At 35.7% G+C, this 14,398-nt stretch overlaps 1 protein-coding gene across 3 annotated transcripts in view; it reads left to right on the top strand.

Annotated features, from left to right (window-relative positions):
- si:dkey-96f10.1 overlaps nucleotides 1–5,269 on the top strand; it is a 109,859-nt gene extending 104,590 nt beyond the window's left edge. The window contains exons 11-13 of one of the 3 annotated variants that reach the window (XR_015522566.1): nucleotides 544–606; nucleotides 713–777; nucleotides 4,828–5,267. Coding sequence is in view for 2 of the 3 variants with exons in the window: in NM_001440782.1 (NP_001427711.1) it covers nucleotides 544–606; nucleotides 713–777; nucleotides 4,828–4,887 (188 nt within the window). In the remaining variant the exon portion in view is untranslated. Of the gene's footprint in view, nucleotides 1–543; nucleotides 607–712; nucleotides 778–4,827 lie in introns of all 3 variants that reach the window. The other 2 variants (NM_001440782.1, XM_087304972.1) reach the window with 2 other exon arrangements.
- Nucleotides 5,270–14,398: the final 9,129 nt, after the last annotated feature.

The following is a 14,398-nucleotide window of genomic DNA, read 5'->3' as shown; positions in this document are numbered from 1 at the left end:
AGGTAAGCTGTCAGCCGGCAAGCTCGAAGAGGAACGCCGTCAAACTGCCCCATATTGTTCGCTTAAAAAAATTAAATGCAGCCATACGTATCTCCGGCTACGTAAATTGCAGTCTCCAGAAACGTCTGCAGCACTGGGTATATCTGGGTGAAGAAAAAATCAAGATCCATTGATGAATAAAAGGTATTTTAATACTGGAACAACATGAGGATAATTAATGATTATCCCTTTAACACATTTGACATATTATGAAATGCCTCAAACAGAAAAATATATGCAGCAACTGGAAAATAGAACTGCAGCCGCAGAAGTCATTTTGTGATTGTACATAAAAACTAATACTTAAATGAAAATCAGAACACATTTTAAAATCAATGCAAGTTATCCAGGCTTACAAACAATACACCAACTTTTTTATTATACTTTTATATTTATATTTGTTTTTATTATTAATATATAATTTGCAAGAAAAATAACTAGACAAGAGCATATGCTAATTTGGCCAAACAAATTAATGATTGTTCTGTCCTGCTGTCACTCTAGATGAGCTGCCTTATCTGAAGTGTCCTCTGCATACAGTGATGAAACTCACCCCTGTTGCTTATGGTCAGGTCTTAGTTTTTTTTTTTTTTTTTTTTTAAATATGACTGTTTATATACATAATTCAATACGATAGAAAATTTATCAGTATTATTTTCTTTTGGATTTCCAGGGTGTAAAGTTGAGTCAGTGTTCCTGAATGTTGAAGCAGTGAACACACACAGAGAAAGACCTGAGGTAAGCACAGTAGCATAGCAGTATTGCAGATTTGCACTTTCCAGGTGACTTACAGTAATTTGCCACTCTTTGCCATGGCTCTGTTTACAGTCCCACTTGGCAGAATGCACTATCTGATGCCATTTATATTACTCCTTCGGATGCATTTCGAATCAATCTGAAGGATGCAGTTTTACTAAAGGTGCCATTTAGTGCATTGATACAATAATTGTTCTCTGATATCTAAATTGTATGTATGTGGCATAGGGATACATTTATAATCCATATATCCCACATTGTTATGTGCTATAAACAGATAACTGCTCCTTAGAAGGAACCCCCCCCTCCCTCCCCTAATGTCAAAAACTGTCATTGTTTATTTTCCCTTTACTTGTTCTATACCAGTTTTTTTTTCTGTTGGACACAAAAAGAAGATGTACTGAAAAACAGGGGTGGACTGGGGCACAATTCCGGGAAATCCCCCACACACCCAGTACATCCTTTGCTAAATTAACTGTTACTGATTTGAGTATTTGGCAAATAGAACAAAGTGTGACTCTTTGCTGTATGTCAAACCATTTCCTAGTGCATTATGTCTATGTGAAGAAGATGAGAAGGGTTTGTTTTGTATGGAAGACCATTCCGATACTGACAAATTAAAAATAAATTATGTAATTAACCCCCCAGATAGAATACGAATATGAGCCACTTTAGGCAGTTATGCAGCACTGGCGGTATTCCTTCAGCCCAGACAAAATGAATGTGAGCCTGATGTGGCCCTAAAGATTAGGCACTTATGGCAAAATGTAATCTGAATGTGAGCCTAATATGGCCCATGTAGCAAATGATAAAGTGGCTCACACGTGTAAGTGCAAATATGGCCCAGTTATCTTAAGACAAATGTGGGCCACTTTTGGCAAATATTTGGCACAGTAAGCTCTGGCTAATGTGGATGTCAGCCTACAGTGGCCCAGATATGATATGGCAAATGTGGCCCAGTTATCCTAAAACAAATGTAGGCCACTTTGGGCAAATATTTGGCACTGTTAGCTCTAGCCAATGTGGATGTCAGCCTCCAGTGGCCCAGATATGATATGGCAAATGTGGCCCAGTTATCCTAAAACAAATGTAGGCCACTTTGGGCAAATATTTGGCACCGTTAGCTCTAGCTAATGTAGCTGTAACACTAAAGCAGCCCAGTTATCTTAAACATGCGTCGACCACATAGACTAAAGTTACCATCATGGAGAAAAGAGCTTGCTTTAGTTGGGCTTATAGCCCTGATTCTCTTAATATAAAATTTCATTTGAGTTGCTGTAACTTTTAAGAACTTTGCTTAAAAAAATAATTAATTCCAGTGAACAAGCCAAGTAAAAAATAAGAATTAAGTGAGGTGCAACCTGTGATTAAAGGATGTAGTTCACTGAAATTAACTTGTTATGTTTAAGCCATTATTAGAAGTAACTTAATACCATGTTTGCACATGCCACAGAATTTTTAAGGTTTATAAGCTAAAACAATTCACTGGTTTAACTTCTGTCTACAGAGACATCAATAATCAGCGTGTGAACCTCAACAACGGTGACAATTAGCAAAATAAACAAAACTCACAAACATCACAAACAGGAGACTAAATGTGACAAAACTAACAACATCATTATAAACAGCAGAATCAACTGCAAATAATGAAAACTGGAGCATCAATAAGCTATAGAATGTATTCATATTGCAATCCATGCTGGGATTAATGTACTTTGCCAGACCCAGCAAGTGTAAGGTGTAGGCCAGATCTGGGCCAGAATAAAAGCAGAATGTGGCTCAGAATAGGCTCGGTTCTGGTTCATTTGGTTGAATTCTGGCTGACATGTGGAATATCTATGGCTTAATTATGTGAAATGTCTGTGACTTCACTGTGGCCCACATCTGGCAAACAGGAGTGGACCGCCCTATTGCTATCATTCCATGCGGTATGTGGGCGGGATTTAAGTGTATGGTGTGGGCTGGATTTGAGCCACATGAATTTTGCTATCTGGGCCTCCTGTCGTGTTTACATCCTGTCCTTTAATTTAATTGACCGTTTAGTTTTAACTGCTCTTATATTACACAAAAATAATTTTTCTCGAACCAATTTTTATTTACCTTTCTTTAGCTGTGAACAATGTCTCAAAATAGAGTTTAACATGAATTTACAGAAAAATGCATAAATGAACGGCAATAAAAATAAAGACGCTGAAAATTTATTACAAAATGAAAAATAAATGACAGAAATCAAAACACTTTGTTTGGGTAATAATAGACAGCATGCTAAAATAACTATTACAGGGTCTGACCAAAGAAATTTTAATCTGAATCAATCTGTATGATTTATGCTATGAAATGCTATGCTTACCTGTGTTTTGAGGGATCAAATGTCCTTTAATTCAGTCCTATACAGCGAATTACCGTAAATTGACTTTCCCAGAATTCCGTGCATGGCACATCACTTTTTATGCATTTTCTTGACATTAATATGGATCTTTTTAGTTGTTTCCCCATCAGTTATGTACATTAGAGATTTATGGTACATTTAATGTTGATAAACAATGTTTATTTCATAACTTTAATTTCATGCGTGTTACCATACTGGTGTTTAGTAGCTGTGTGAATGACACTGAGCACCTTATGCTGATACTCTTTGCTGCTTGTGAGAAAGGTTGATTGTTATGAGCATTAGCTCATTATGTAATTTTCTCATCATCACCTGCATTTGGATGTCCTAACGTGTCTACTTGTGTGACAAAAGATGTGTAGATGTTAGTCATTCAAAAACAGACATATTATCTCTATAAATTAATAAAATATGGGAGTTTACTGTAAAAACAAGAAATTACTTTTATGGCTTGTACTGTGTTTTTTAACAGTAAAATATTGGCAACCACTGCTGCTGTTTTTTAACGTACATTTTACGGATTTATTTTTTACAGTGTGTCCAATTGCCACTCTTAACTTATAACTTTAAGCAAAAGGGTAGAGTTAAAGAGTCCTATCATACACCCAGCACAAAAGGTGCAAGACGCGTTTGGCATGATTTGTTGCTATTTTCTGAGCAGTACAACTCTAATTTCCATGTTTTGCACCACATTGTTTATTTAGCAAATCCATTTGCGCCACTTTGTTGACTCATAGGTGTTCCAGTCGAAAAAAGGAGGCATGTTAAGTTGCATTGTTGGCGCGTAGCTATTTTGAAGAACTGAAATAGACTGTGCCCTTACCAATTAAACCTGGTCTAAAGTCCAGTGTAGAGCACGTTAGTTATGCGCCAAAATGCTTACACATTGATTAATACACACAGGATGTACAGCAATAAGAAAATATCTTTACAAATGGAAAAAAAATAAGGATTAAATTGCATCTATAAATGCATTATATAAAAATGCATAAATATGCCTAAAATGCATATTTATATTCGTTTTAGTAAAAACAAGTTTAGATTTGTCCACATGTTGGGTTTTTGAGACGTATGCATCTCTATTAAGGGTACAAGAATAAGACATGCATTTGGATATAACTTTTTTTGACCACATTTCATTACTATTTTTTATTTATTGGCTTTTATTAATTTTTTCAACTGAATTTCCACAAGTTCTGGATTTTACCACTGATCACCACACAACTATATTTAGCACAGTGTTAATGTTTTATTAACCTAAGTAAATATGGTTGCACTATCTCCAGCCTATGTTATTACGTTTAATGTGCTTTGTAAAATCGCATTTTAGCTACATTTTGATTGTTAAGCAATGTTAACATTAAATTCACCTACAAAGTTTTGAATTTAAAGGCATGTACTGTAAAATAAGTCACTGACACAAAAAAGAAAGAGTAAACGGTATTAATGTTTGTGTGCTCACAGTCACTACTGAACATCTGAATATAAGAACAGATCATACTGTATGCACACTGTTGTTATTAGATAGGTATATTTAATTTTTTTAAACATAAATTAAACTACATTTTAGCTTCTACTTTTTATCACCCGCCTTTTTACACATGAATGTCTGTGATACTAATCATCATGTTTTGATGTTTCAGAATGTGGATGTTGACAGAGATCCAGAGGATGCTTTACTGACCGTACCAGAACACAGCTAGACAAGAACATAAGAATTACACAGGAACATTTCTTTTCTAAAAGAACAATATATTTTTCCTGATTTGTGAGGCCATCTCACCTCAAATGTAATTTAGCAAAAATGTATCTATTGGTGATGTATACTGTGCCACTGTGATGTTGTCATACTATTAACAATGGAGCAAAATTATTTCATTTAATTTGTTAACAAGAAAAATCTATTCTTTTGATCACTTATTTACATCTTGATTTTGTGAGAATGACATAATCTACAGGACTTATATGTATAAAATTAAAGCTTGATTGAGCTAAACGTTTAAAGAGATGTTTAGTCAGTTCTGAAGGCTTGATTGTGCTTATGTGTGACATGCTCATGCTTTGATAAAAAGAAATCACATTATTACTTCTGGTATTTTACTTTTATTTTACACCTAGTCTGTTGATTCAGTTTTAACACACAGTTTCAGGAGAATGGAAGCCGGTTTTTCCTCAGAAATATGGAATGACCCAGATTAGTTAGCTGGCTCAGTGTGTTTCGATTTGTATTACACTTAATTAACATTAAATGAAACATTATACCTGTGGTAGGTTTAAAACACACTAATGAAAAAAAAAAAAGTATAGAATGTTAACCAAGGACCTTTTAAAGGACATTAAGTTCTAATTGTGCAGTCTGGCATTGTTATCTGAACTTCAACACTTACCCCAAGCCTAAAAAGAACACTTATAGTGAGCATGCATGTTACAACATTCACTACGCAAGTGACCTTTATGGTGGTACAGATTATATGTTATTACTTGACTTAGTACTACCTAAAGTTTACTGTTAAAAAAAATCTGTTAAATTTACGGGAACTTTCCAGCAGTTGTGGTTGCCAGATTTTTTCCCTAAAAATTAAGGATGTTCAAAGAACTGTAAAAATTTTTGGAAAATAACCGTAATACAGACTGTGGAAAATAAGCACAGTCTGAAACATGATGGCGCCAAGCATGGCCACCTTGTTGCGAACTCCCAGCAAACTCTGTTGTGTTTTGTGTATTTTACTTGTATTTTTGTCATTTGTCATGCTTGATGTACACACTCTCATTACCTACGACAGACACTTCGGGAAATTGGCTCCCTCGTTGCACATCGAAAACCGGACTTTGAGTTCTTTAACGACGCTTTGTTTACAAACACAGCAACAGAGCCCTTTGTCTGGGTCACACAACCAAAGCAACGAAGGAAACGAAGCCGGAAAATAGGAAAGAGAGATGGCGTCTTCGTCAGACTGAGTCTGCTCCGCTCCCCACCATTCTTCTGGATAACGTTCAGTCACTGGACAACAAACTTTAGGAGTTACGGGTGTGCATTTCCTTCCAACCAGAAACAAGAAACTGCTGCATTATCTGCCTTACAGAAACCTGGCTATCTGCGGAAGTCCCAGACACAGCTGTTGAACTTTCGGGGTTCTCAATGCACCGCATGGACAGAACGAAAGAACTCACAGGGAAATGCAAAGGAGGAGGTGTGTGTTCCTTTATTAAAGGTTCAGGACACCCTGGAGAACTTTTTTTTATATATTAACAAATTTGTGTGTGTTGAGCATCAGTTAAGACAATGTTAGCACCTGTCAGCTTTAATTGTGAGGAAAACTGGATAATTTTGAGCTTTTGTCAGCAAATTTCAGCTTCCGGGTTTAAAATGATTTTTGGGGAGGGATCAAAATCGGCGAAATCGTAGCGAAATACCGCAAGTGCAATGATGACGTGTCGGTTTCTCATTATTATTCAAAGTGGAGTTTCCTTACCCTATGAGAAGAGCCGGCTGCTTAATTATTCATGAGAGCACGACAGCACGTGCTTTCCGAAAGCCAGGCAGACGCAGTCCTGCCAGACCAGTGCCAAGCTCAAGCTGTGAGACACAGACCCACGGCACGCAGTAGCCGTTTATGAAGGCTCGTATGTGTTTGTTTCCATGATCCACAGGGTTTGTTGCATGTTTTTCCCCGCGATCCTGTCAGGGCAGATCATACAGCAAAGCTGTGTGTGATGCAAGCATTTTTGTCGGGAAAGCAGCACGAGAATTGGAGAATGGCGGATGTTGTCTTGTATCAGGAATTCATTCACATTCAGACACATCGCCGTGCTGCTGTGTTTGCCTAAATCCTCCAGATTACCAGCAGGACTAATGGTTAAAATAGACAGGTCAGGAGACCTGCTCCACTGAGTCTGCATTTAGATCTATGATTCAGACCCGGGGATTGAGGGAAAAGTCCTCATTTTTAGTGTTTATATGAACATGATTATCTTTGTGAAGATTTTAAACTAATTTCGAGAGGAGCACGTGATATAATTGACTGCAGCTGGCCACCTATCTACACTCATTAGTTAGCCAATCAGATCTATCCTAACCCACCATAAGTAGCCTAGCTAGACATTACTCCCTTATCTTCGTTTTCCGAAGAAACAAACGACAGGTCCGCTCTAGCTCCTCCAAAAGTTACTCACGGACAAAACGGATCCTCCACATCTCCTACTATTCTTCAACTACAATACCACACCACCATTACTACCATCGTCAGCAACTACAAAAAAATGACAAAAACAACAACAGCGACGGCGGCAGAGATCACAACAGCATCAGCGCAGCCACATATAAGAAAGAAAGCTCCGCGCTCCCTGAAACACCAGCCCCGTCTTAACAACACCCAGCCCAGCATGAAAGTCAGCTCGAGACTGAGGCTCCAACAAGAGGCCGTAGGCCTATCCACTCCAGCCAGATCACAATGCAATCCCCAGCTCCGCTACGTACCTTCTCCTGCATCATCATGCGTCTCTCATATCCAACAACGACTGTCACTGAACTCCTCCAAACTCCTAGACGCCGGGACCACAATTCAAAGCCGCTGCATTAAACCCAAAAGACTTGCGAATCCACGTCTTTACCGCCACTCCCAGGACATAACACGCTCCTGCCACACCCCCTATCCCCAACAGACAATAAACCCGCAATCTCTACGCCTCCCAATATTGGATTTAGACATATTGCTGCAATCATTAATTCTAAACACGAATAAAACCAATCTCCCGGACAATAAAGCAACTCTTGGGAATTCCACCTCACCTCCTCCACACAGCAAATTTTAGATAGTAGATTTAACTACCTTAGAGATAAAATTAACACTCCCTCAGAGTTTATATGGGAACCACTATAAGTGTTAAAAATAACACTTTTGAAAGTGTTAACATTGTCAACACCAAGAGAGTGTTAATTAGCAAACTCTTATTGTGTAAAATATCTGTTAAATTTCCGAAAAAATACCAGCAGCTGTGGTTGCCAGAATCTTTCTGTGAAAAACATGGAAGTTTAATATAACTGTATAAATTTAGAAAATTTTATCAAAAAATAACCATATTTCATGAACTAATACAATGTTCAGTTTACAAAATTATAGCTTAGTGCAAAAAAATGTACACTGTAAAAAATTGCTGTTAAAAAACGGTCAGATTCTACGATAAAATAATGTTTTTTCACTAAAACAGTAATATTCTGTTAAAAACAGTGCTTTCTGGGTAACATTTTTGTTTTCGAGAAAGTAACCAACTGCAGAAAACTGAGCTAACAGAGTTCAGATTCGATGTTTTGAAGTCTGTGTTTGAAATCACGCTTTGTGTCCTTGTTCACTATTTCATACACTAGTTAACTAATATAGTTCACCTGACAGTTTTAATGAACACTAATGAGTGAATTCAGACACTGATGAACACCTGCTGTTAATAATTACAATTACTGAAGAAAATAAACAAGAAACACAAACAGTGACTTGAGTTACAACATTAAATAAAATAAAATAAAATAAAATAAAATACCTTCAGTCTCAGCAGAGGATCATTAAACAACTCCACAAACAACAGCAGACACACTTATTACTGACTGATTTGACGTCCATACAATTCTCATTGAGATCCAACAGAAATTAAGGTGTTTTTTGTGTCACCGTAATGGAGTGAGGGGCTGATTTAGTTGGGTTCTTCACCCTTGAACTCATTTAAGAAGACTTTCCAACTGCTGTAATACAGAGTTTACAAAACATTTGTACTATAGCAATAAAGTTGGGAAGTCAATAAATAGAGAAATCTACTTATCTGAAATTAGTTCTGATAAATGTTTTGGTATAAATCTGGATGAAGGGCCTCATGCAATAGATTTTATGCTCAGTTGCGGGTATTAATTTAATTAATGAGAAGTGGAAACAGAAAAGATACCTTTGAAATTACTTAACAGTTAAGAAATAACATACAAAACCAGTTCAGTTTTGACAAATACACACCCAGACCTCATGAATCTGACCTTGTATCTCAACAATGGTAACATCTCAAATGTTTCATGCTGCAATGCATGCTGGGAGTGGCACTGTACAAATATCCCAGCATGCATTGCGGTATAAATAAATGTTGTATAATGGTCTAACGGTTTTCTTTATTTGTGTTTGATTCTGCTGTTGTTTATGTTTAGACTTTCAGTTGCCTGTTTGTGAGTTAAACTGTAAATTTTGTTAAATTTGTTGTCACCATTATTGAGGTTCATATGCTGATTATTGATGTCTCTTTGAGTGTGATTAATTCATAGAGCAGTGTTATTGTCCAAGATATTCTTAAAAACTTCCAGAAATCATTGCAATATATATATATACATATAATGTAAACAATAGATTTAACATTGAATAGGAGCAGTACTTTTTATAATACTACATGAGAACAGACTCTTCCATTTAATAGCAACATGAACATCACCAGATCTTATTTAGGTTTTTGGCTGGCTTGCCTCAACAAAGGAGCTTTTTAAACAAAGTTCTTAACAGTTGCAGCAGCCAAGATATATAAATGTTAAAAATGACAGGGCTAAGAGCCCAACTAAAGCAAACTCTGTTCTCCATGATGGTGACGTAAAACTTTAACTTTTTCTCAAGAAGAACTTTAGTAGATGTTATACAAAAATACATGTATTAAGTAATAAGCGTAGCTGGTGATGATGTTTGTAGAGTTGTTTAATCATCCGCTGATCATTTAAATGATTTAATCATTTGTTGTTCTTCAGGTTATTTCATTATAAAACTGTGACTAAAGTTTTGTATGTTCTGTTCTTGTTTTTTCCCTTCAGTATTTCTTCATTTGTTTATTGTTAATCCTCAATTATCATTTAATTAGTCAGTTAATTAATGAATTTACTTCAGCTTTGCTCCATGTTTCTTGAACACTCAGTAGTGTGGACACTTCAATTAAAACTGAAGTATAGGCTCTGGGGTTTAAAGGGTTAAAGGTGTGAGAGGTAAAAACACAGTGTAAAAATGTATTTTAACAGTAATATACTGTTAATTTACACAACGGAAGTAGACTGTAAAAAAACAGTATATTGCTGGCAACCACAGCTGCCAGTAGATTACTGTTAAATCAAGGAAAAAACAGTATTTTACTGTAAAACCTGAAGCTAATTTCTTCTGTGTGTCACCGTTGTGGAGGAGAGTAGAGCTAGTGTATGAGTTAAAGATGAACAATGAACTGCTGGGGGCTGTTCCAGAAAGCAGGTTATGTGACATACAGAGTAGGGGGTAACTGCAGCCTGGAGAAATGGGCGTGGCAAAATGTAGGGGCGTGGCAAAAGGTTTTTCATTGGTCGAAAGTTTTTTCCGGTAGGGGCGGGGCAAAAGGTTTTTCATTGGTCAAAGGTTTTATTTCCGGTCAAATGCGTTGGCCAATTAGAATAATATATTACTTAAGCTGCTTGTTTGGATCATTCTACTTTATGCTACTGGTGTTAAGAATAAAGAATGAATTAAATGTAATCACAAGTTTCATTAAAATAGTTGGTAAATCAGCATTCTTAAGGATACAAATGCTTAAATATCATTAGACAAATTATATGTTTTGGTTCTTTTTACTGGCTATTTATAAATGCACTACTTAGAAAAGTGTTCTATTCAATACCATTTTAAACTGTGACTTAGTTGTTTCCCAGTGTCACTGAAATTATTGCCTAAAATAATTTAAATTAAAAAGATTTTGAAAATACATTTTATGTCGGGTAAATATATATTGTTCAAATATCACAGATTTATAACAAAGTTAACTCATTAATAAACTTATGTTAAGTGATATTAATCAATTTAATTAGAACACAGACACAAGTTCATTAAACATTTCAGTTTAATTATCAAAAAACAAATAAAACAATCTCTTAAAAAACATGCCTTCCACTGACTAAAAATCCATACATCCCTCAGTTCATGACAATCCATTAAGTACAAATCCATCCATTTATCGTGTAGTAGCAGTGCATAAAGCAGAAGCCATTAAACTCTTGTCTGAATGCTCTGTACATCCCTTTTTCTCCCATTGCCACAGTATCCAATGGTGTTTTTGTAGAGCCAACCACAGGATTAACATCTGGAGAGCTTGAACTCCACTCTATATTTGACCAAGTAACAGTGAGGAATGCTCCATCCCCTTCATCATAAACATCTAAAAGAACCTTTCAGAACAGGTCTAATGGTAGCTGAATTAAAGACGAAACACACACACACACACACACACACACACACACACACACACACACACACACACACACACACACACACACACACACACACACACACACACACACACAAAATAATAAATGACGAATGTAAAAATGAAAACTAAAAAAAAAAAAAACTATAAAATAAATTGAAAAAATAAATTAAATTTAAACATACATCACTAAGACCTTCTCTGGGATCCATAGCTGAAGGGAAATGCATGTATACATATTTTGTAAAATTAAATGTTTATGTATATACACATACACACATATATTTGATAATTACAAACACAAGCTGATTGGCAGGTTTTAAGCATTGAAGAGCCTTTATGACACTTGTGCTATTTAAGTCCCATCATTTAGGATGACACTAAAGCACAACTATGATGGAATGTAATAACTGGGAAAGTATAATGTGTAAATTAATTAGGTTGTAAGTTTGATCAAATAATTAGTAAATTTGATTGCACTGCAATTTCATTGTCTTTAAACTAAGAATAAAAAACAAGCCAACAAGTGCAGCAATCCACAATAAATGGTATTGTGCTGTCATCTAGTGGAAAAATTTACTTTTAAAAAGTGATTTCTGCTACATTGGTAGTTTTAAATTGAAAAGCAGTGTTTGAGACATTTTAAATATCGTACTGCTCACATACAGTTATATATATATATATAGTCAGATCTCAATCCAATACAGCACCTTTGGGATGTGGTGGAACAGGAGATTCTGCAGAAACTTCAGTGATGCTATCATGTAAATATGGACCAAAATCTCTAAGAAATTTTCCAGTACCTTGTTGAATCTATGCCACGAAGGATTATGACAGTTCTGAAGGCAAATGGGGTCCAACCCGATACTAGTAAGGCATAGGTGTCAAAGTCAATTCTTGGAGGACCGCACCTCTGCACAGTTTTGCTCCAACTGTAATCAAACAAATCTACTCTAAATAATCAAGGCATTCAAAAGAGTCTTGATCACCTTGATTATTTGGATCAGATGTGTTAGATTAGGGTTGGAGCAAAACTGTGAAGAGCTGCGGTCCTCCAAGAAATGACCTTGACACCTCTGTAGTAAGGTGTACTTAATAAAGTGGCCAGTGTGTATGTATGTATATATATATTTCAAAATTTCATATTTCTGGGTCTTTTTCTTTCTTAAGGAGACCTTCAGGGAAAACAAAAATTAATTGCAAAGTGCTAACTGACATCACTTTAAATGTATAAAAAGATTTTTTATTTACCCTGAGTCTTCAAGCAAGAACCCACACCACAATCTCCTTATGCAAGTCATATAGCCTGTTTTAAATAAAAGAGACAATTACTACAAAGCTAAAAATTCTTTTTTTATACTGGCTGAGAAAGTGTTGAGCAAAGACTCACCTCAGAATAGTCAAACTCAACCTCAGGAGCAATGTACAAGGCTAAAAGTAAAAGATGTTATTTAGTTCTAAAATTATGCAGTTGTCATTGTACATTGTAAAACTTACCATGAGCAAAGACTTCACAGTTATTGGAGAAACACTACATTGGAATGTCCTAGGTAATGTTATAAAATGTATATAAACATGTAAACAAATATAAAATATAAATGATAAATCTGCAAGAATCATCATCAAAAAGTCATGTATTAAAATCATTTAAAGTAAAGCATGTTTAAAATAAGAAGTTTCAAATGTAACAAAAAAGTAACATCCCTTATGCATAGATGAAAAATATGAAATTACTTGTTGACATACAAATTCATATTTGGATTTTTCTTGCATAAAATGTGTCATATATGCAAAAAATTTAGTGAAATGGTGCAAAAAAGTCCACTTATGTTTTCAACCATTGGAATTACAAATATGTACATGCATGTTCCTAGCCTATATTTTATACTATGATTTTAGTGCACTTTTTTTCCTCTAAGTGAACATATTTGCTATATTTTTAAATGCATGTTAATAAATGACAAGTTTTAGATGTAAAATAAATATGAATGTAGGCTAATTTGCAAGTACACATTGGCATGTGTCAGATTTCTATGAGAGATCGCTGTTCACGTCATCACATATGACACAAACAAATTATATTAAAATGCATATCGCAAAATAACTAGTACTTACGTTCGTGATAAACTGTGCGAGGTTTGTGACTTTGCAGATGAGTGTGTATCATGTGTAAAGCTCTCAAAATATTCACACAAAACGGACACCTAAACATATTACCAAACTGTTTTGATCGTAAATCTTAATACACGTCTGTTTACAGCAGTCAACATCATGTCTTTACCGACACCGTTGTGCAAGCGTTTGGTGATTGCTGATTGGCCAACACATTTGACCGAAAAGAAAACCTGACCAATAAAAAAACTTTTGCCACGCCTCTACCGGAAAAAATTTTTGACCAATGAAAAACCTTTCGCCACGCCCCTACCTTTTACCACGCCCATTTCTCCAGGCTGCAGTTACCCATACTAGGACATACACGGGTAAGTTTGAGAGTAAGTAGGTGGATAACCTCAACTTTGGTTCCAAAATCGGAGGTAACTTCTGGGTATGTTAAGTAGCCATAGCAACTTACTCTCTGAAGATAACCTGCTCCGGAGCAGGTTATGTTCAGAGAGTAAGTTGCTATGTTTCAGAGTTTGTCTGTTTCAGAGAGTTTACTGAGGATTGCGTGCTCTTTTGATGAGAATATTTATGGATGTGGACACACAGATACAAGTTTTTTCGTTGTGAGAGGGTTATAAGTGCATAGTTTTTTTCATAACCAAATTCATAATGTTAATGTATTTAACAAACCTTTTTGAAATCAAATGTGACAAACCGCGGGTCTGCGCTTACCATAAAAAACATTCAGTGCAGCTCTTTGTATTCGCGTCAGGGCATTTTAGGCAACTGTACAATGTGGCAGTAGGACCACCTGTACAGTATGCCTGGCACTGAACTGTTTTTTACACTTTTGTACAGTTCCTTGGTCATACATTACTG

Source organism: Danio rerio, chromosome 23, assembly GCF_052040795.2.
Source record: "Danio rerio strain M-AB ecotype USA chromosome 23, GRCz13ab, whole genome shotgun sequence".
Classification (NCBI taxonomy): Eukaryota; Metazoa; Chordata; class Actinopteri; order Cypriniformes; family Danionidae; genus Danio; species Danio rerio.
This window is presented reverse-complemented; position numbering and strand designations above follow the sequence as displayed.